The sequence below is a fragment of the Alosa sapidissima genome, chromosome 17 (assembly GCF_018492685.1).
Source record: "Alosa sapidissima isolate fAloSap1 chromosome 17, fAloSap1.pri, whole genome shotgun sequence".
Taxonomy (NCBI): Eukaryota; Metazoa; Chordata; class Actinopteri; order Clupeiformes; family Clupeidae; genus Alosa; species Alosa sapidissima.
Window position 1 is genome coordinate 14,642,116 of NC_055973.1, and position 22,649 is coordinate 14,664,764.

General features: G+C 38.7%; 3 protein-coding genes and 1 long non-coding RNA gene across 5 annotated transcripts in view; 3 read left to right on the forward strand and 1 right to left on the reverse strand.

Annotated features, from left to right (window-relative positions):
• The window catches only part of tnikb (TRAF2 and NCK interacting kinase b), a 54,898-nt gene extending 51,271 nt beyond the window's left edge, over positions 1 to 3,627 (forward strand). The window contains 1 exon segment of the mRNA XM_042068469.1: positions 75 to 3,627. Within this exon segment, the coding sequence (XP_041924403.1) occupies positions 75 to 158 (84 nt within the window). The 3' untranslated portion in view covers positions 159 to 3,627.
• A 587-nt stretch (positions 3,628 to 4,214) lies between these two features.
• On the forward strand, positions 4,215 to 9,234 carry eif5a (eukaryotic translation initiation factor 5A). Its single transcript, XM_042068475.1, has 5 exons — positions 4,215 to 4,235; positions 5,732 to 5,919; positions 6,046 to 6,150; positions 6,398 to 6,529; positions 8,193 to 9,234. The coding sequence occupies exons 2-5, from the start codon at positions 5,752 to 5,754 to the stop codon at positions 8,256 to 8,258; spliced, it is 471 nt and encodes a 156-aa protein (XP_041924409.1). The 5' UTR covers positions 4,215 to 4,235; positions 5,732 to 5,751; the 3' UTR covers positions 8,259 to 9,234.
• Positions 9,235 to 13,063: 3,829 nt separating this feature from the next.
• On the reverse strand, positions 13,064 to 19,698 carry LOC121688720. Of its 2 annotated transcripts, none has more exons than XR_006024670.1 (5): positions 19,467 to 19,698; positions 17,494 to 17,677; positions 17,270 to 17,398; positions 15,269 to 15,397; positions 13,064 to 13,440 (listed from the first exon to the last, which is right to left on the reverse strand). It is a non-coding gene; the product is annotated as an uncharacterized LOC121688720 (long non-coding RNA). The 2 variants fall into 2 exon arrangements; XR_006024669.1 differs by having other exon boundaries at positions 19,451 to 19,698.
• A 78-nt stretch (positions 19,699 to 19,776) lies between these two features.
• On the forward strand, positions 19,777 to 21,145 carry rpl22l1 (ribosomal protein L22-like 1). The gene is made up of 4 exons (XM_042068491.1): positions 19,777 to 19,900; positions 20,342 to 20,452; positions 20,680 to 20,801; positions 20,892 to 21,145. The coding sequence occupies exons 1-4, from the start codon at positions 19,892 to 19,894 to the stop codon at positions 21,034 to 21,036; spliced, it is 387 nt and encodes a 128-aa protein (XP_041924425.1). The 5' UTR covers positions 19,777 to 19,891; the 3' UTR covers positions 21,037 to 21,145.
• Positions 21,146 to 22,649: the final 1,504 nt, after the last annotated feature.

Sequence of the window (22,649 nt, forward strand, 5' to 3'; positions counted from 1 at the left end):
CATGTAGATTTATATAGTATAACAAGCCAGTTCAGTCTCAGTAACACTCTTTTCCTTCCTTTTCTCTCCTTCAGGTCTTCTTTGCCTCCGTCCGTTCAGGAGGCAGCAGCCAAGTTTTCTTTATGACCCTGAACAGAAACTCCATGATGAACTGGTAAATTGTCATCAGCCATCACTCCATCATCATTAACAGTTGAAGTAAGGCAGTTTGAGAAAACGTGAAGGAAAAGTGGAAAGAAAAGAAATCACGGTTTATAAAGAACAATTAAGACGAACATGAGGAGGACACTGCAGTCCACCATGAGCACCATAATCTTTCCAGAAAACCCATCAGGAGAGCATATTATGAGTCAGAAAATCAGTTGGAAGGAGATTCAAGATGCCACCTGTCATGGAAGAAAAACCCTTCTCTGGAACTCCAAAAAGGAAATTCTGCCTCTCTGAGGTTGTCTTTTGTGTTTTCCAAACAAATATTAATTTCCGTTTCTTTGGATTTGCAAGAGAACGATGTCCTATGCTTCAAATTAAGTGTCTTTGTTAAAGAAATGGTTTAGTGCAAATAAGATATGACACTTTTACTGCAGTGACATTTTGCAGTAAGGTTGTACAGTTACACCTGAATGATAGAAAGGATATGTGTACAGGGTGGTATGTGTATTAAACTTCAAAATGTCAGAACTTTGTCTGTTGTGAAACATCACCACCACCATTTTGTTGTAAGGCTTTCCTGAAGTCCTTCACAGTAGCTGTGCTGGAGTGTGTCTGTGAATGTGCATGTTTGAGTGTTTGAATGGGTGCTTTTTATTAGAAAAGCAATGCCACATCACTGGAAAACAAAGATTTTTGGAGAGAAAAACACTCCGTCATGAGACGGTTTGAGATGTATTTATCATTATAGTTCAATGGTAACTGTCATCCACTGATTCTGGCCTTTCCTTTGTTCAACCGTTTTCTCCCTATTGGTGTACAATAATCCTACAATGATCTGCCATGAAATGGGTATATCATGTAACAGCCATGTATAGTAATAGCCAAAAAAGGACTGGTGTAATCAGGTGAACTGTGAGTATATTCTCAGTTCTCCAGTAGATGTGCTCATCTACACCTTTTTGAGTTCCTTCCCATACACCTTGTCATAATTAATGTTCATTTGTTTTGAACACAGGGGACCCTGTTACCAAATGAACCTTCAGTGCGCAACTGTGACTAAATAGGAGAAATGCTTATACTCAAATAAGTGCACCGAGAGAGCCTGAATTGAGAATAGCAGTTAGTGTTGTGGGTTTGAAAAAGAAACTATTGAGTCAGAGAATGGAGTGATCCTTTGTAGAGCTTCCTCCTAACCTACCTCGTTTGTTCATTTCTGTTCTCCTATGTTTAATGCTTCATAAGACTGCTTCTCCAGAGTCAGGAAATGCATTGTCTCTATTCAAAAGATCATGCAACAGTAATCTGGAAAAAATAACCTTGACTAAAGTTGGATTTGTATCGTTAACAATATTTACAAAGCAGCAGTCAAAATGTAACAATATGTGCATCATATTTTAAATTCCCAATTGCCATTTAAGTTAATCTGTTTGGCCAGAGGAATTGTTTAATTGAAATCTAATCGAAGAATGAACATTCAAAAAATATATGAGAACATCATGTGGACCAGGAAAACCTCTGTGCCAAAAATGATGCTTCATCCAAGAGCCAAAAATACTTTCTGAAAATATTTTTTATTCATGTTTCCTGTAGTCATTAAGAATGAAGTTCAGACAAAATATGAATGAAAGTAATTATCAGCTTTTCATCTCACAATATTATATGGACTAAATGTTCATTCATTTAAAATCAATCATTTAAAAAATAATAATTTCAAATTTTATTCCTATGTACATTTTGTTTATTTTTTTGTAGTAAAAAAAAACTGTGAAAATGTGTGTTTGAGTGAGAAAGTGTGTGTGTGTGTGTGTATGTATGCGTGCCTGCGTGCACGCTTGTCCACAGACGCATTTAAGCATGGGTGGGAGTTCACTATTTTCCCTAACAACACAGGGATTTAACAAATGTCACGGCAACAAAATCTATGGTATGAGGATATTTGTCATTTTATTTCATGCACTGCCTGCAATTTGGATTCTGTATTTCTACACTCATTTTTATGGAGTTTTATAATAAGTTTGTTTGCGCTTACTTTGATGAAATCTGGAATAATATCAATAAAAATGTCAAATGTAAATTGTTGTAATAATAAGTTTAGCTAATTACTAGATTGTCAAGAGTTCGAATATTCATGATTGGATTAATTAGACTATCTTTTCTCAGTGGCTGATTTTAACTGTAAAATGCACATTACTGTTATAAGTGAGGACTTCTAGGTCTTATTAAAACAATTTCAGTATGGCTTATTTATATACAGCCACACTGAAATATACTTTTAGGAAGTTGTAGGCCTACCTGTTCATACAAGATGGATGATCTGAATGGAGAAAATTCACTGGAGTACTGCCTTATGTCAGCATTGAGAAACATACATTGTGTTTTACCAGAGACTTGACATAGACTGGGAACGTACAGTATGTCAGTATCTATAGTCCTGCAGGAACTGTTCCATTTATCCTGTGACATTCTCCAAAGCTGCATAAAACAGAGCTCTTTCACAAGTCGCAGTTACTGTTGGAGGCTGGAAATGGAATTTTCTTATTCATGCCCTCTCCGTTTCATTATGTTATTCCTTTTCATGTCAGTGCAGTGAACAGGGTGTAGCCTACACTTTTCATGTTTACTGAGCACACTCTCTCACTGTAAAATATATATATATATACTTGTGATTGGAAAACTCACACACTGAGATTTCCCCCTTTTTGGTCTGTATTCATTCAAACTGGTAGTAAGAAATGTTCATGATTATGACCTACTGTGTAGAATATTGGTCAAGTTTTGCTTTTCCATCTTAGTTATTGTTCAGTATACATCATCTATCCGGAATATTTTTCCCAACAAACTACAGTGTTACTTTTTTTCTAGACAGGTTATTTTGTATAATTTTATGAGAATAGTTAGTGTGTCTGAAAGTGCTATGAAATCTCTATTAGAATGTCAGAGATTATTAAATATCAGTGCTTTATGTGAGGACAATTTATCCGGTTTCAAAGGTTTCACCAGTACTGTAAAATGCTTTCTTCATAATCTCTTTTTATGTCTGCCTCTCCGAGTTATAGGAAAATGAACTTATTTGCCCATCTTTTTTCTTTTTGTGGTGATGTTACCTTGGTCTTTGGTTTATTTTGCACAATATTAATATTTATGTTTGAGGGAGGAAGACATTGATAATACATGGACAACAGATAATGATATAATCTGGGTCCTGCAAAGGTTGGCGTGAACTCTGCATCAAACATCATCATTTAGCAATAAAGTGCACAACTGTTTTACGCAAGTGTTTTTCACTTTCAATTATTTCCCTTTATCTGGATATAAGGGATCATTGTCAAAGCAGTAGCTTCTTAATAATGGGTCCATCATTATCTCAACAACTGTCCATATTTTCCCTCTCACACTTTATTTTCAAAAGAAATTGATAAGACATAGCAATGTTTTTAAATAAATTAATACATTTGAATAAATACATTTTGCCACGTGTTTGTGCTTTGCTTCTGTGCAGTTCATATTGATTTATTTGTCAAACCAAATTGAAAGGTTGGTTAAAAAGTCCATCTGCATTTTCCTGAAGTGCATATAGGCCTACGTGATTGAAAATAACTTAGATAAACATTCAAAACTGCACAAATCTGTCATAAAAACTTAACTTTGTTATTTTTAATAGGTCTAGCGTCAACATTGGCTGCAGAATCTATTAATTCTGTTTATCTGGTGATGATTTGGCCAAAGCCTTGATTTACCCACTGACAGTATAAAGATTTACCCTACAGAGTGGCCTATGCTGAGAAGGACCAAAGACAACGGCCATTGGATGGATTCCAGGGCAGTCCAGTCTATTTTATGTTCCAAAATATGTACTGTTTATAAATACATTGTCGGATATATTTGATGATATTTGTAATCATGAAATGCAACCAGTTTCAGACTTTGTTATGAACGCCTATGACGCCTAGGCTTTACTTTGAAGCACAGCGGAACTACTCTTCTGTTGAAGTGCGGAAACTGAAAGGGAGTTGTCCCTCCCACCGCACGAGTTTTGCAGTAAAATCGGACGCGCTTGCGCATTTACGCTCCTTTTCTCTTGTGCGGTAAGTGTTGCATGGCGCATGCTTCTCTCATCTGAAAAATACTTTCTAATCTTTGTGCCTTTACTGTGAGTAATTGATGATATACGGTACCATTTCATTTGCCCAGAGATGGGACATGTAAAAGTTTGCTCCGAAATGGTGATTTTGCCCTTATCTGCTTGGGTGCGGGTCCGTTTTTAATATCTGTAGCAAGCTACCTCTGCGATGCTAAATGAAAAGCAAGCATGAGGCCTTCCGCGCGCTAGCTGTACTGACTTGTCATGCTAGCTGGTTAACACATTGGAGTTGTAGCTAACGCAGATAAGTTGTGGATGCTGTTAATTGATGTAATGTAAACTTTTACACTTACCAGTGTATATTGTTTTGTCGCGCTTTGTGTGTTTTCTGGCTCATATGTTTGTAGTATAACACAAAACTATACTTTACTTTAGTTCTACATTGAATGGAGTAGTCTATTTGGTGTCTTGCGTAGCGCATGTTCAAGGACCGTAAACTAACATTAGCCAAGCTGGCTAGCAGTAGCTAATTTCACTTAGCCGACCATGTCGCGATGGTTTTGGGGACTAGCCCGCTAGCTGCTACAGTAATCGTAATTTCTGTGAAATGACAAACTGTTATTCTCGAAACATTCTTTCAATTGTATTCACTCTACATAGTGGCATGTGTTAATCTGTCCGATAAAAGAAATTAAAAGGCCAATTCTAGCGTGGCTTTCGGTGTTTGCAAATAGCCGAACTCTAAGTTAGCAGGTTTGAATTGCCACCTAACGTTAGCTCCTTCACTGAGTAACGCAAGCTATTTAGCTGGTGATGAGTGCAGTCAGTGGATACTCAATTAGTTGATTTACTGGTCACAAATATAGCTGCTAGTGCTTCAACGTAACTTGTAATAGAGCTATAATTATAGCGATCATTTTTTTTATTTTAATTTATCAACGCGTTTTTCTTCATCAGTGAGTTTTACGGCCACTCTTGGCCTATCGTGTCCTGCCTAACATGCGCTGATGGGTTATGCCATAGCAAAAAAAAAAAATATATAATAAGTTTACTAGGAACAGTATGATCATGTTTTCATTTGGACTTAAATCGCCCGTTGCTGCGGCTTCAATATAGTTCACGATGGTAGTTTGTGTTGACACATGTCAAGTGTGCGGTTCCTGGTTAAAATTGAGTCATGATGCGGCAGGTTAGGGAGAAGGACAAGTTTCCGCTTCCCTACCCAAAATCTCGGGCAAAACGGGGACACGTGGACAAATTGCAAACATGTTTTCATTTCTTCACACTGACCAAGTGTTTATTTAACCGTTTCTGATCGAGCCCCACACTCAAACTCGTTTTGTGTTAGTCATGATTAACTTAACATTTTCCCTTTAACCAAGATGCCTAAAACGACTAAAGCCACTGTACACAACATTATGTTCATTGTGTTTTTACAGTTGATGACAAACCCATTACGCTCTTCCTCACACATTTCCTTATTTTTTCCTTTTTTTCCAGTTCATCAAAACAACCCCATAATGTCCGACCCAGATCTTGATTTCACAACTGGCGATGCTGGGGCTTCTGTCACCTATCCCCAGCAGTGCAGTGCTCTGCGTAAGAACGGCTTTGTGGTGCTAAAGGGACGCCCTTGCAAGATTGTTGAGATGTCCACCTCCAAAACTGGCAAGCATGGTCACGCAAAGGTAAAATGCATGTCAAATCAGGGGTTGAATATTGGTTTTTACTACAAGTTGCATTTTTATGAGTTTTTTTTGCGTAATGAAATTTACTTTAAATGTGCTAATGTATTATTTCTTCCTTTTTAATAGGTTCACATGGTTGGTATTGATATTTTCAACGGTAAGAAATATGAAGATATTTGCCCCTCCACCCACAACATGGACGTGCCCAACATCAAGAGAAATGACTTCCAGGTTGGTTCTCAAAAAATGTTTGTACAGTTTTATATACCCTAGGTTTGTTGTGCAAGACTGAACTATTGATTTTGTCAATTAACAAAAAGCATACATTTTCAGCCCATTTCAAAAGCAGTTAGACCTCTACCCTCTGCAGTCCATGGGTTTAGTTTCAGTTTATGAACCTTTTTCATTTTGATGTTCCAGGACCTCTGAGGTCTGCAGCTTCACTTGAAGGTGTATTCACTCTCTTCCTCCCCTGCAGCTGCTCTCTATCACAGACGGCTTCCTGTCCCTGCTGATGGACAACGGTGAGGTGCGTGAGGACCTCCGTTTGCCTGATGGTGATCTGGGAAAGGAAATTGAAACCAAATGCGAGAATGGTGAAGAGATTATGGTAGGTTTTTGGGTCCCTTTTATTTTGGTCTTTATGTTGATGACTTATTTTAAGTCCTTTTGAGTTAATGAGTGAAAACCTCATTCTCTGCATGTTTTGCTCTTGGCATGTCCTAGTCCTAATGCATATAGACTGTGTGTATGTATGTATATATGTGTATGTGTGTGTGTGTGTGTATATATATATATATATATATATATATATGGGGACATCATGGTAATAATTTGGAATTGAACTTGAAGCCTTAAAGTTGTGTTGGAAGGTGGCGAACTAGGAATTCCCACAGTTTGCAAAAGTTAAAATGTGTGGTGTCCTGAGGACAATCCACACGTTCATGGCCTTTATTTCGTACAATGTGGACAGAGTGCAAAGACTTCCCTTAGGCTACATCCACACTTCTGTTTTTAAACACTTTCATTTTAAATGTTTAACCGTCAAGACGGCACGCTTGCGACTTATGAATGTTGTCCGAGGGGGCGGTGGACACCTGACTCATGTTTTGTGCAACCATTCACACAAATCGTATGACCATTAATGCAATTGTCAGCATTGTAAAATGTAGAGTTCATCTGCACAGCAAGGCTAGTAAAGCTTTTATTTTAGTCTCCCTGTAGCACCCACCGTTGGCAGGTTAGTAGTGGAAGTCGAAGTGAGTCTTGGAGTCAAGAAACGTCAGACTAGGTTCAATTCGAAAGGGGACATGGGTTTCTACATGAACTTTCAGATTGCAGATTCGCTGTCTACATCAAAACACAATGTTTGCCGACAGCATTTTCAAATCGTTGCGTTTAACGCCAGAGTTGTGTAGTTGAAGGGCAAGTGTTTTGGATTCAAACAGAGTAGTGGGGATGTAATCTTAGTCTGACCTATAAGCCTATCCTGTTGTGCATCTGTGGGATGGGACATTAGCTGACAAGACTGGAGTGCTGTCAACATTCCTGGTGTTTTGCTGATAATTCTTTAAAGTATGTCCACAACTGGAAACTAAATTTGGAATAGCACAAACTTTAAACACCCATTACAGCTCAAATCTAGTGTATGAATTGAGATTTTTGCCCCATTATCTCGCACTTAATAGTAATGGGCCTTTGTAGTATATCTGGTGAAAGGATGGAATGTCCTGGTCCTCAATGATTTCATTGAAGCCAAGCCTGTGGATTATCCCACTTTGTGTTTACTTTGTGCAAACTTGTTGATCTATATGGGATGTTTTCAAACAGTAAGCCAAAAATCCACCTCTTAGTCCCAAGTAATCAGTTAATGTATCCATTAGCTCTCATTTCATGGTAATAGTAACTAAGATTAGTTCTTAAAACATCATTAGTTCTGGCCAGTGCAATGTCTTTGTTAATAAATGCATACTTGTGCCAGTAGTGCTTGACTGTACATGAGTCATCAAGTGTCAAGGTGGTAGGCTTTCAATACAAATTCTTGATTTATGCTCATTTTGTGCTTCATAGGTTTAGCTCTTTGGGTTTGTCAGCAATACTGTTGCGATGCTGCATTTAGAGTGGGGTTGTAATTGAGCTGGGAATTGTATCTACATATATGTGCACAAACCTTAAGCTTAAGGAATGAAATTTGTCTGTAAACACCCCCCCCCCCCCCCCTCACCTCACCTCACCTCCCCTCACAAGCTGCCTTTCCTTTCTCTTCTCTACAGGTCAGTGTGCTGGCAGCCATGGGCGAGGAGGCTGCAGTGGCCATCAAGGCCATGAACAGCAAATAGGAAGAGGGACTGGGCTGCTCGGGCTGCAACATGATCCACTATAACATTGGTTTTATTCTAATTGTCACCAAAGCTATGGCCTTCACCAACAACCTCAAACCATTTTGTCGTGATTAATTCATTTTTTTTCTTCTCCTTCCAATACTGTGCTGGACTTTTTAACAACTTTTCACGTGGATTGGTTGGCATTCTGCCAAATCACTGAGGTTTCATTTTTATTATTTTATTCTAGTTTTTATTTCACATTTTCTTTGGTCATTCCTTTGTTTTGCCTTTGAGATGTTGTTCTTGCCACTTACATTCCTGAATGTTCAGAAAATAATGGGATCCAGTTTTTGTATGATTATTTTTTTTATATTACTTAGAATGAAGAGCAGAATCTATGCCTTTTGGGGGGGGGATATGAATTTGAGTTGGAGAGGAGGAGTTATGGTGACCGCCCAAATTTCATATTCCCATCTCTGGGTGCCATACCGTTTCCTAGCATGGTCTTTGGCGTGTAGGCGCTGAGGTCATTTGCCCTAGATCAATGCCTTTCCTAAAGTGACATGCTGGGATGGTGGAAGTTAGCACTTAAGAACAGGCTTTGAATACCACCTAGAAACATTTCAGATTACTAAAGAATAAACACAAAGAAAAAAGGAAACTTCAGTGATTTATCTTCTAAATGCCAGTCTGTGTTGTATAGAAGTTGAAGGGATGTGATGGCCATGCGCGAATACCTCTGTACCACAATAGCCGCCAACTTGTTTGGCTGTCATTGGCAACCTACAATAAAGTGTTGAAGCCTGTATCTGTCTCCTATAATAGGTAGGCTTCTCAACGTTGTGTAAACAACTCTTTTTCAGTAAGGTTCTTTCAGGGGACTCTGCTCTAAGGGGTGGTGTGGTTTAAGTTGGAAATTTATTTTGTTCACTCGAGGCCTTTGTTACCTGACTGGAGATGGCAAAAAATAAAGAAACTAGAAATAACTCAATTCTCTTGTATTTGTGTAATATTATAGAATTAGTAGTTAGATGTGTTTAGTAAATCATAAATGGATCTGCATTTATTAGACCTTTAGAACTTTGGGTTACTTGTACTGAGTGTTCCACTTTTGTTTTTCTCTACTGAAAGTACATTTGAGGTGTGCCCAAGGTCCTTCCATGCATTGATTTGGGTTTTACTACTTTTTCCAGTAGATTTGTATTGTAAAGCATTTGATATGATTCTTATTGAGCCCTGGAAATTCACTTTTTCCTTCTCAAGTCTGGATCTTCCTGCTGGCCATTCAGCCAAATGCTGAGTGATCAGGCTGTTGGTGGGAGATGTTCAATTTGATCCAATGACTAAATGTGACCCCAACAGTAAAGTTCCATATGTGCCTCAGCCTACTGTTTCACAGGCATCTAGAACAGTTGTATGTTTTACAAGAGTAATTTATTTAGCTATAATTCCCAGTTTGTTTTTTAAACATGATTTACACATAAAATAGGTGTGCTCAAGGTACCCCACACCTAAGACAAAGAATGAACGTGGAATGCCCTGGAACATGTATACACTATTTTTACTCAGATGGTATGAAAAGGACACTCCAGTTGATCTCCCCAGTGACCACAGCTGTCAAGAGTAGCAACGCCTAGTACCACAGAAGTTCAGTTCCCATTCCAATTGAATGTACAGTTTAGAGAGGAGGAAAACTAGCTTAGCAGCTGTTGTACAGTCCAGTGGAGTCAGCTTGGAGCTCTGCAGAAGCTTGGGTGCCAGTTTCTGCCCCACCCCGGCATTGCCTGACTCAGGCTTGCCGACACAGTGGCGTAAAGATGAGTCATCCATCTGGCTGTCTCTACCCTGCTCTATTCCTCACAGCAACAGTCTGTGCATAACAATTACAATGCATTCCTTTAGCCTTTGTGGGTGCATGTACACTCAGAATGAACTGCAGTGCTGACCTCTGTCTTAAACGGAAAGCATGCCAAATTAACCTGTTATTGATTGACAGATTGAAAAAGTGAAGATGAAATCAAGAAGCTGCATGTCTTCCACATAAAGTTACATTTGATTAGCAATGCCATTATAAAGTATGTAGTGTCTTAGCAATAAGAACATATCGCAACTTCAGGTTTGTCCAGAGGACCTGTGGACTGAACAAAAGTTATGGTCCAAAAACAAAAACATTACGGCAGCAAGAGTTTTTATAATTTAACGGCGTTATGTCAGCACGACATTATCGTGTTTTAGGCAGAGGCGGACAGAGTACACAGCTTCATTACTTCAGTAAAAGTACAGATACCCTTTGCTAAATTTTACTCATTAACAGTCAGATGTCTACTTAAGTAAAAGTACTGAAGTACTTGTTTTTAAAAGTACTTGAGTATCAAGAGTACATTTTCTAAATATGGCATTACTACTGCCACAGTGCTTATGTAGCCTACAGAAACGTCCTACATGGAGTTATGAAAAATGTTAATGTTAATACCTTGGAGAATGTAAAAGGAATTGAAAGTAAAATCAAGTCATTTTCATCTTTTTACCATGTTGCCAGGGATGGGCAGTATTTCTAATACATGTATTTAAAATACGTATTTCAAATACAAAATACTATTTTGTAATTGAAACACTTGAAGCGAACACTATCATTAACTTGTTCAGAAAATTGAAATAGTCTGGCGAGGTGGGGCCACGGTTGGCACATTCCAGGGATGGACCTGCTGCGTCTTCATCCATTGTTTCGTCCATGGTTTCGTGTCTTATCTAAATCTGACCATGGAGTTGACTTTGGCGGAAAGCTGAAGGTGATTGCTGATAGGCTGTCCCAATCAGTGGTGCCTGCACAATCCAATCACGTTTGAGAGGGAAACAACAAATTGAGGGTTTCCTAGATTTGCCTTTTTTTTTTTTAGAGGTAATGGGTACTAACGGTTATGAATAGAAATGTAGTGGAGTAAAGAGTACAATATTTGCCTCTCAAATGTACTTGAGTAAAGTCATGAGTACTCCCCAAAAATGATACTCGAGTAAAATACAGATCCCTTAAAATTGTACTCAAGTACTGTACTCAAGTAAATGAACTCCGTTACTGTCCGGCTCTGGTTTTAGGCAGCAGCATATTAACGCCGATTAAATTAAGTAGCCTATGCCGGTAGATGTCGCCTTCTCCGCTAAAGCTGGTGAAACGTCAACACAGTCGCCATGTCAACACTTACCGATGAGAAGCATGGCCTACATTGCTCTATGTAAACTACATTTAAATTGATTATTCAACACCATTTATGTGGAGGAAAATAAATATGATAGAACATGCCTACGTAGGCTAGGCCTAAGTCTATTCTTCGAAATGGATAGCCAACCTCTTTTTACGCATTTCCTCAATGCATGTGGAATTGCTATTTGCTATCGTGCAGTTTTATCTATATTATTTCAAATGAATGTTAAATGATTTCAAATTGTATATTAAACAATGTGTAGTGGTAGCCTGGGTGCCATTCCCAACTTAGTCCCGCCCACAACATTTGAGGTCGGGAAGTTCGGTCTCCTAACTTCCGTATCCATCCAACCTTCGGTCGTCAAATGTCTATGGGAAATAACATGGCGTTTTGAAAGATCGTACCTGTCAAACTCTGTAGGTGACAAAGTAGAAAAAGCTGCTGGGCAGATTGGCCTACACACTTCTGCCATCTAGTTTCCACTGGATTTTTTGATTTTCGGTGCCGTTTAGTATAGTAGTATAGTCTATAGTATACTACTTAAACGGCACCGACAATCAAAAAATCCAGTGGAAACTAGATGGCAGAAGTGTGTAGGCTAATCTGCCCACCAGCTTTTTCTACTTCGCTACCTACAGATGTTTTACCGGTATGATATTTCGAAACGCCATGTTATTTCCCATAGACAATCGACGCCCGGAAGTTGGATGGATACGGATGTTACGGAGGCGGGACTTATTCTGGAGAGGTCTATTGCTCCATTGTGGAGCAAGTATACTCGCCCTAGATCGGGCGGACCAATCAAATCGGGCTTTACGATGATGGACAGGTGAGCAACACCGCCATCTGAGCACGCTTAGATTAGACTTATGTTTGAAACAAAAACGCTGTGCCTAGAAGGATACATGGCTTTTAAGACCCCATATGGAAAATGCATATTATTTAATGATGTTTTATCACTGAAAACGATTATTTCTGAAAACTTTGGCCAAAGTTGAGATGTGGGAAAACTCGTGGTTTCACTTTCATCAAGGGAAAACAGCACTGTTGCATTGCGACATATTCCCTCGTTCGTTTGAAATCTCTGATTGACCACCTGTTCGAGGGATTTGCGACAGCCTTATCCAGCTGTTTAACATGTTTGTAGCATATCAGTGTTATAACAGAATTATTTTTAAAAACGGAGGGGATATAGGCTATAGGCTTATATCAGTTTTTACCTAATAGCCTACCCTACTACGTATCTCTTAGATTTCTCTAATGAATCTCTAATGATAATGACTGTTGTAGGCTAGGAGTTATTGACGGCACTAACTTTTACAAAAGACCTGAAAACAATGTTAAGGCATTTGTGGAGAAGAAGGATGGTTCGTGTGTTTTCTTCCTACACCTCACGGTAAGCTATTTTGTTGCTATCCAATAGACCAGGTCTATCCAATTGAGTGCATAGGCATTCCCCTCCTGTATCGGTTGAAACACGCCCCATAATTACGTTCCAATGGAGTAGTATCAGACTCATATTCTGACTAGAATTGAGTATGACTACGTCAGGCTAGGATCTGGATCAGCATGGTTGCAATACGTTGCAAAACATTCTCACAAAATTATTACTAACAGGCCTACAGCATTTAGCACATTTATTTTATTTTTTAAAATAATTCAAAACAGAAACAAAATAATGGTTTTGTAAGTGACAATAACAGGTAGGTGTACTGATTTTGTTAACATTTCCAGAGGTAAATGTTACAATCTTCTGTTTTACAGAGCCTGTATCAAGTAAGTCAACCAACCACAGCAGAAATCCAGCTTCTCCTGTAGTTCCTCTGTTAGCAGCTTTGTGTCCTTTTTTTATCCTCTAACAAGGCATTCACTGTCTTCTTCTGTCTTCTTTCTCTGTCCCTAGCATTTCTTAAGTGCCGTCGTAATCTCACTAGCTCCTCCTGAGCTTCAATTAACTTCTGCTTTGCTTTAAGTGGGTCCAAGGCATACTGATGATCCTGAAAAACATTTACATTTTCAACAGTTAAAATTTCAATAACAAACCAAGTCTCCTGATTTTGATAAACTTCAGCAGGGTTGGGTCAGTTTACTTTGAAATGTAATCCATTACTGACTAGCCTACAGATTACATGGCATTTTTTGTAATCAGTAAAGCAATCAATAGGATTACCCAAAACGTAATGTAATCTACATTAGGATGACTTTTTACACGACACACATTCTTATTTTCCACTGTCTTTAATTCAAAGTTGTGGGATAGACTGGAATGGGTCTATCGGTTGATGTAGACGGCTCCTCCATTTTAGGTTTTGATTTGAACCTTTTTCTTGTCAAGAAACTACACAGGCAATTGGATGACAAGTTACATCTATGGACAAATGAATGGGCTGCTTGTCAAATTGAAGGGGCACTATGCGGTTTTTTTTTTTTATCTGAATTTACCTTAAAGAAGCACTATGCAACAATTTTTGAAAAAATGACCTTGATTATACAGGTTGAGAGTCGTTCTGATGGTTCTACAACACTTTCTGGGTCGTTTGGTGGGTGCTTCGTCTCCCCCTATCGCTTCTCTGTGGAAAAACCGAATATGCAACTTTCTGTTCCCGGTCCGAGAAAATCCGGATGTGACTCAGTGGAAGTATCCTATCACGCCTCGAAAATGTAATCAGATTGTAGTTTCGAAGAAGACTGCAAAACGGACACCGATTTGGCTTTGTTGCTGTTGAATTGTAGGCTACCCTTGGGTGAACTTCGTTTTTGTAATGTGGTTTGATAGTCTCTTGAACAATGTGTTTGCTCGACCGTTTGTATTGTATGTGTTTAGTTTGGTTTCTTGATGGCTAGATTGGAATGGTTACAAGACTTTTTCTGGGTTGAATGGTGGCCATCTCGCTTCCCCATAGCGTCTGTGAAAAAATCAGCCTTGCCACTTTGGTCCGCCAGCCTCAGAGTCAAAGTCTTGCTGTCTCGCAATGTAACAAATTGCTTCTCGGCACTACACACATACATGCCAGGCACTGGCTAGCTAGAACAGCAATGGAGTTTCTCGGACAGAGTCAGAGTCAGCGAAAAGAAGCAGAAAGTGAGTAAACCGTTGTCGGAGGAACAGGGAAAGAGGAAATGGTAGGGGGAGCTCTGCAGAAAACAGTGAGAAAACAGCGAAGAAATTGCCAAAACGGCATAGGGTCCCTTTAAAGGTATACTATGCAGGTTTAGGTATTTTTGGCGAGTGTAGAGCTCCCTCTAGAGTCATGATGTATTTCTATGTTACTCTGCTATTGTAAATAGCAAACTTGTCGCGACTTATCCCCCCTGTACACAATGCAAATGCTTTTGTTGTGGAGGTGAAGGATTAACAACAGGGAAAAACTAAATCCAAAGAGCTAGGCTATATCTACTGACAAGGTAATGTTTCAGGATTCTCATGAGATTTGGCGGGGCGCTGCTATTGGAAGTTCCATGGCTGGTTTTCTTGGTAGGGACTTGCTACGTCTATGCTGTATAGTTATGCTAGATGAACGATTTGCCTATTGAAAATTTGTTTACCATCAAATTGCCTTCGTACAGGTGAAAATCTTGCATAGTGTGCCTTTAAATAAAGAAATTGCATTGTTTGCATGATAAAATGTAATCAAGTAATCCCCAACAATGTAACTATAATCTGATTACAATTTTTTTTATTGTAATCTGGGTTGATTATAGTTACTATATTTTTGTAATCTGATTACGTAATACAGATTACATGTAATCCATTACTACCCAACCCTGAACATCAGCCCAGCATCCACCAAAGGTTTTTAAAAACAAAAACAAAATTTAACTCACTGAGATTGACACCTCACTGAAGTTGAGTCCTTCAAGTCCTCTGACAGGTGAACGTGACCGTGACAGTGGATGTGGAAATTCTGCAGTTGCCTTTTGTGATGTCTTGGTTGTCTTGGGTGTACTAGTCCGCTACAGAAAATATTTGAGTTAATATGAACAGTGGGCATTGCACATGACTAGAGAAAATGAAAAATAAATTAGATGAAATAAGAAATTGCTGTGACACTAACTTTGTAAAGATGATCAGGAAACTCTCGCAATGTAACAAATTGCTTCACGGCACTACACACACGCCAGGCACTGGCTAGAACAAGGTAGCAATGGAGTTTCTCGGACAGAGTCAGAGTCAGCGAAAAGAAGCAGAAAGTGAGTAAACCGTTGTCGGAGGAACAGGGAAAGAGGAAACGGTAGGGGGAGCTCTGCAGAAAACAGTGAGAAAACAGCAAAGAAATTGCCAAAACGGCATATGGTCCCTTTAAAGGTATACTATGCAGGTTTAGGTATTTTTGGCGAGTGTAGAGCTCCCTCTAGAGTCACGATGTATTTCTATGTTACTCTGCTATTGTAAATAGCAAACTTCTCGAGACGTATCCCCCCTGTACACAATGCAAATGCTTTTGTTGTGGAGGTGAAGGATTAACAACAGGGGAAAACTAAATCCAAAGAGCTAGGCTATATCTACTGACAAGGTAATGTTTCAGGATTCTCATGAGATTTGGCAGGGCGCTGCTATTGGAAGTTCCATGGCTGGTTTTCTTGGTAGGGACTTGCTACGTCTATGCTGTATAGCTATGCTAGGTGAACGATTCGCATATTACAAATTTGTTTACCACCAAATTGGCTTCATAAAGGTGAAAATTTTGCATAGTGTGCCTGTGATCAGTATGGCGTTGCGGTGATGGAAATAGGAGACAGTGTTGAGGTTTCTCAAAAAGGCAAGGTTTTTTTATTTCCACCTTGGAAGCTGAGCACATACCAGTCTGGAGAAATCGGAAAAACAAAAGAAAAACCAAACTCCAAACAATACAAATCAATCACTAAACTTTCAAAATATATCAAAATGAACTTTGACCATCCTTTTCAATCATAGGACCAGGTTTCAAGCGTTAGGAGTCTTAAGTCTATAAACAGGGGCAATCACTTGCTCACCTCAGACCATTCTACCTCCTACTGCTCTCAACCATATTCCCACCAGAGAATTTAACTCTGCAGACTAAACCAATGCACAATCAATCAATCAATAATCTAACAAAATGCACCTTCTCTATATAAATATTCAAAAATACATTCCATACCATAAAACCCACAGTTTCATAACAAGGCAATTCTATTACATAATTTCATAACCTAATACATAGCATAAATAACCAGAACGTCCCAAACACCCTTCTTGTCCTGCACACTTGACCTCTGCTTGTGCAGTACGTCACAGTCCACGAACTTATAATGTTCCTTGCAACTTTCCGTCGGGTCTTTTCTCAGTCCCCAGATCAGGAAGTGCTATTGCCCGACACAATGAAAGGTTTGCTGAATGTCCGTGTTCCCTCAACCTTCAGTTGGCCACCCTGAAAGTAGGAGGCTCTTAACTAATATTGTCCAATATGCGTTTGTGTTTTGCAGTTGCCGTTGCAACCATGCTGGATGCCGTTCGTGTTTGTGTGTGCAAATAAAGTGTGTTTGTAAATCACGTTGTCCGTTCTTTGTGTTTAGCTCCCGTATGAAATTAACTGTAGCCGTAACGGGCAGCCGCACCATTACAGTGCCTTTAAATAAAGAAATTTCATTGTTTGCATGATAAAATGTAATCAAGTAATCCCCAACAATGTAACTATATTCTGATTACAATTTTTTTTTTATTGTAATCTGGGTTGATTATAGTTACTATATTTTTGTAATCTGATTACGTAATACAGATTACATGTAATCCATTACTACCCAACCCTGAACATCAGCCCAGCATCCACCAAAGGTGTTTAAAAACAAAAACAAAATTTAACTCACTGAGATTGACACCTCACTGAGGTTGAGTCCTTCAAGTCCTCTGACAGGTGAACGTGACTGTGACGGTGGATGTGGAAATTCTACAGTTGCCTTTTGTGATGTCTTGGTTGTCCTGGGTGTACTAGGCCTCTACAAAAAATATTTGAGTTAACAGTGGCCATTGCACATGACTAGAGAAAATGAAAAGTAAATTAGATGAAATAAGAAATTGCTGTGACACTAACTTGATCAGGAAACTTAAAAATGGATGGGATCACTCCTTCCCTTAAACGGACCGTCTGTCCAGTTATGTCAAAATCCTCAGGTTTAAAATGACAGCTGCAGAGCAGGGTGAAGTGTGTTGGAGTAAAATTCTCTCTTCTCAGTTTTGCTGCCCATGCCTTGCGCCTGACTTTGTCAGTTGGAAATCTACACAGAAAACAAGTCCCTCTTTACTTTTGTAACGCAAACATGTAAATGGTGAAAAAGTTGAGAAAGTTGCATGGAAATGGGGACATGCTATTCTAGGAGAAAGATATTTAAAAATATAAAAAAGATATTACAAAAATATTTTAAAAGATATGTTGAAAGATATTTTAAAATATTCTAATTATTACAACAAAAAATACAGCGTCCGTTTCACCTCAAAATGATATCCCCTTGTTAAAGTTTTGGCATTACGTCTCATGTTGTTGCCTTCAGTACTTACTGAAACATTAAATTTCACCCGAAAGCCAGATATCCATAACTTGTTGCGAGTAGTATATCCCCAAGAAATACAAGACAAGAAATACTATTTTCTGATTGGCTGGTAGGGGGCTATTGTACATTGGGGCTCCTATGAAGTAAATCTGATAAAAAAAAAATGTAGGCCTAATCACCCTCCCATATCAATGTAAACGATGATTGAACTGACAACAAGCAGGCTTTGCAACAGTGTAATCAACTGTAACAAGGGAAATCCACCATAATGTTCCGTAACCAGTAAAGTAGGCTAGTACAACAAATTAAACAGGTCAGCCTCTTATTAAAATGAACTGCATTTCCCTTTGGGTCATTCCACGACAGTTCAACCAGGGCCCACGCACTTAGGTCTCAAAAAATTCTGAAAAAATTACCAGGTGTACCTATGTTACCCAGGAGACACACTGTAAAATTACTCTTATGTAAGATCATTACTTTCCATGATACAGCCAGTTTTACAGGGGGAGGGGGTGTCGATTTTGTCCAGCCTCTTTTTTTTTGTCAAAGTTCACAAGCCCACAGCGCAAGAACTAAACCATGTAGGAGGCTCAAATTTTGCATGGTGGTACATAAATAGGAATAGTATGTAGCAAAATAGTCACGTTTGGTCTGGATAATCCTGCATGGTCATAGCTGTCCCTCAAAGTTGATACAAATGTTATTATTATATTTGTACTCAACATAGGCTCTTGATTTATTTTCCTTACTGAGATAAGTAGAAACACTCTCATAAAAAGCAATGAACAGAAAATAAATCCCTTCAGGGTCTGAACAGCAGACCTCAAGTCTGATTTTTGGTTATCATTTTCAGAGCACCCAAACACCTTGTGGGAATATACAAAGATTTTTTAAATATGTTTTTCCTTATTCTCAATGATCCCTTCTTTTTGAAAACACCAATTTGACTTGTCTTATTCAAATATTTCTTTTTTATTTTCCACTCTGAACATGGGCAAAATGCCCCATTGACATCAATATGTTTTATATAGTCACCACACTGCCACCTGTGGTTGTATAGAGTAACCTGTGGTAGCTCTATACAAAACATATTGATGTCAATGGTGCATTTTGCCCATGTTCAGGGTGGAAAGTGAAAAAGAAAGATTTGCATAAGACAAGTCAAATTGGTGTTTTTAAAAAGAAAAGATCATTGAGAATAAAGAAAAAAATATTTTAAAAATCTTTGTATATAAACACCAAGGTGTTTAGGTGCTCTGAAAATGAGAACCAAAATGTTTTTTTAGACTTCTAAGGTCTGCTGTTCAGACCCTGAAGGAATTTATTTTCTGTTCATTGTTTTTTGTGAGTGTTTCTTTTGTGAGAGTGTTTCTACTTATCCCCCCCCCCCCCTTCACCTGTCAAAACTTAGCGTTTGGTCAAAGCCCGTCTAGTGCATAAGTTAACTTCGTATCGGGGCCAATAACTATCGATATATATATTGTAAAAACAGCTTCTCACCTGTGAAATGTTATACCTTGCTCTTTAGTTTTCGCACTTCTTCTATTTGAACAACCAAATGCAGCACAACAGTCCGGCATCTTTTGAGCTGCTCAGGAGTTTATTCAGATTTAGAACGCAAAATGACTGGAGAAAGATGGAGGCGGCATTGACGCATGCTGAGAAGCAAAGGCGACAAATCTAGCTACCAAAAAGGAAGCTACGTTGTCATTGGAGGCGCTTAACGCACCAAATAGGCTCATTCGACTACAGCGCTGCACGGATCTGGCTGAACGTGATGCTTGTTGAATTTAACAATGCATCCATTGTGCAAAAGTCCAACATGTATCACGTGCAGCTAGATTTGCGCAGCTCTGCACGAAGTCGAACGAGCCTATTCTTTGGTGCATTAAGCGCCTCCTCTGACAACGTAACTTCCTTTTCCTCCCTCCTCTCGCTGAAATGGCGCCGGTAAGATTATCTTGTGGCAACTTTGTTATGTAATAAATACATTCAGACGTGAGATTATTGCTAAATACAGAGGAGTAATACGTATGGTAATAGTGTATGTGTGGCCATACGTTGTGGCCCGAAGAACCACCAATTTACGCGAATAAATCACCATAAGGAAAGACGGCCCATATCTAACACGTGTTACGTGGTAGTCTGTCTAGGTTATCTGTTACTGTGTTGCTGTAGGCTACTGTTACATTCACAATTCCACGTCAAATCACAATGAATAACGTAGCCCATCATCGATATCATAGAAAAGACGATATAGAAACTATTTCTTCCGTTAAGAGTAGTATGAAACTGACATGAATGAATAAATATGGATTAGAAATGGCCTTTCAGAGTTATAGTTGTGTAGTTCCGTGAATTGTTTATACTAACTGGTGCATAATTACACAGAAAAGACAGATTGTCAAGACTACCAAGAAGAGCAAGAAGGGAGCTTCTTGGAAATACACCCTTGACCTCACACATCCAGTTGAGGATGGGATCCTTGACTCAGCTAATTTTGTGAGTTGTTTTGGATGTTTAATATTATGAATGGCTGTCATGAATTAAGTGGTTATACTGTGTCTGTTTTAATTGTTTAAACATTCATAGGACTTTAAATAAATTAAGATTGAAATGAAGGTGTATTGGTACATGACTAACCTGGTCTGCTGACTAGGGTCCCCTTCCCTAGTTGAAAGCCTAGGGCCATCTTCCCTAGTGTGGTCATTTGTCCTTGTACCTAACAGGAGATCTTCCTGAAAGAGAGAGTGAAGGTCAATGGCAAAACTGGTAATCTGGAAAATGTAGTCCAGATTGCACGCCTGAAGAATAAGATCAATGTCACATCGGAAAAGCAGTTCTCTAAAAGGTGAGATTTCATCTAGTATGCTCTGTATGTATTATTTTCATAATATCCACACTGATGGACCAGCTACGTAAACATCTGCATATTTTTTAGGTACCTGAAGTATCTCACCAAGAAGTACTTGAAGAAGAACAACCTGCGTGATTGGCTGCGAGTGGTGGCTTCAGATAAGGAGACCTATGAACTGCGCTACTTCCAGATCAGTCAGGAGGATGATGAGTCTGAGACAGAAGAATGAAGCTGAAGCTTTTTACTGCCAGGCGATAGTAGACTGATGGCACATGAGACCTGAGGTGTTCACACTGTAGCCTGAGATTTGTAAATAAAGATGGTTATCTGATACATCATCTGGATCTCTCTTATGGTCTTTATTTTGATCTGGTTGTCTGTAAAGTTATGTCCTTTATATGGTCAATTGTGGACCAGATGACACCTTTCCTTGTGCATAAGTTAAGTTACATTACATTACATTTAGCAGACACTTCTTGACCAAAGTGACTTACATATGTCAGCTATATTACAAGGGATCACATTGTCCCCGGAGCAACTTGGGGTTAAGTGCCTTGCTCAAGGGCACAATGGTGGAAGCCAGGAATTGAACCGACAACTTTCAGGCTACTGCACGCTAGCCCAGCTCCTTAACCACTACACTACCATCGCCCCCCCATTAAGTTAAATCCCTGTTGTGCTTTATGAACTGGTACTTTATTTTAGAGTAACCAATAGATAGTTAATTTCAGACCTAGATACAGGCCTGATACAATAGCTCATTTAGACATGCTTTAGTTGTTGTTAATGCAAGTTGTTTAACTTTAATTTAACAAATTTTACATACATTTATAATACAAAACAATGGAAGCAAGTATACACATTCCAAAACCATCTAATATGAAAATGCAACTTTTTAATCCGATTGTGTTTCTGTAACAAGAATCACAGCATCAGTGGTGATGTGGTGTGATGCAGCCGTATAGAATACATTAGTGTCTTTCACAGAATGTTGACATGTATGGCCATCGTGGGGAGTGAGAGACAAACGTTCTTTTAATTCCAAGTGAGGGTTAACAGGCAAATATTTAAAACACTTTTTTTTTCATCATTTTGGACTGAGCTTTTTGATTATATGCCTGAAGATTCATCTTGTGTTTCTGGTGATATCCTTAAGTTTACAGGTTACAATCAGCTGATCAACAATGATGCTGTGCCATACCAGTTTCCCTGACATGGTTCCCTAACTGCAGTAATGGGCCTCCGACACCAACACCTAATAATGTTACTCCCCCATGATGTTTCACACTTCCCAGGGAGTGTTAATCATTTCCTCTAAACATATTAGGGTGTCTATCACACAATGTTCATTAGAATGGTATTAATCAATGCATAGAGTATTGTCCCAATAGAGTGAACCTTCTAATCCTCCTGGGTGTCCTTAATTTTGGAATATAATAATTTAATAACTTATTAAGTTATTTAAGTTAATAATTATTATCCACATTACATATCTTGGAAGTAATAATGACTCTGGAGAGCCTAAATAATTTCATCAAATTCTACCATCTGTAACAACAGGCCTGAAATAGGATACATATTGCACAAGGGAAATATGACAAGTAGGAGATTTTTATTCCATTTTTCCAGTGAGAACCTATAAGGCCTTCAGCTGTTGATGAATATGTGTTAGCCTGATGTTATAATTATTCTGATTGACAGCCATCATTTTTATTGTTACAATTATCATTTTAGTTCAGTATATTGATGAGGTGTCAGCATGACATCCTGAGTTAATCCTCAACTTTGTTTTCTATATTCACATGGTAGTTAATTAAACTCCCTCTCTCAAGCATATTGCAA

Excerpts from the sequence above, each read along its gene's own strand:
- eif5a (XM_042068475.1), top strand. The coding sequence starts at position 5,752 with ATGTCCGACCCAGATCTTGATTTCACAACTGGCGATGCTGGGGCTTCT. Across the intron at positions 6,151-6,397 it reads TCAAGAGAAATGACTTCCAG|CTGCTCTCTATCACAGACGG; the intron begins GTTGGTTCTCAA and ends CCTCCCCTGCAG. Across the intron at positions 6,530-8,192 it reads AGAATGGTGAAGAGATTATG|GTCAGTGTGCTGGCAGCCAT; the intron begins GTAGGTTTTTGG and ends TCTTCTCTACAG.
- rpl22l1 (XM_042068491.1), top strand. Across the intron at positions 20,453-20,679 it reads TCCTTGACTCAGCTAATTTT|GAGATCTTCCTGAAAGAGAG; the intron begins GTGAGTTGTTTT and ends TGTACCTAACAG. Across the intron at positions 20,802-20,891 it reads GAAAAGCAGTTCTCTAAAAG|GTACCTGAAGTATCTCACCA; the intron begins GTGAGATTTCAT and ends CATATTTTTTAG.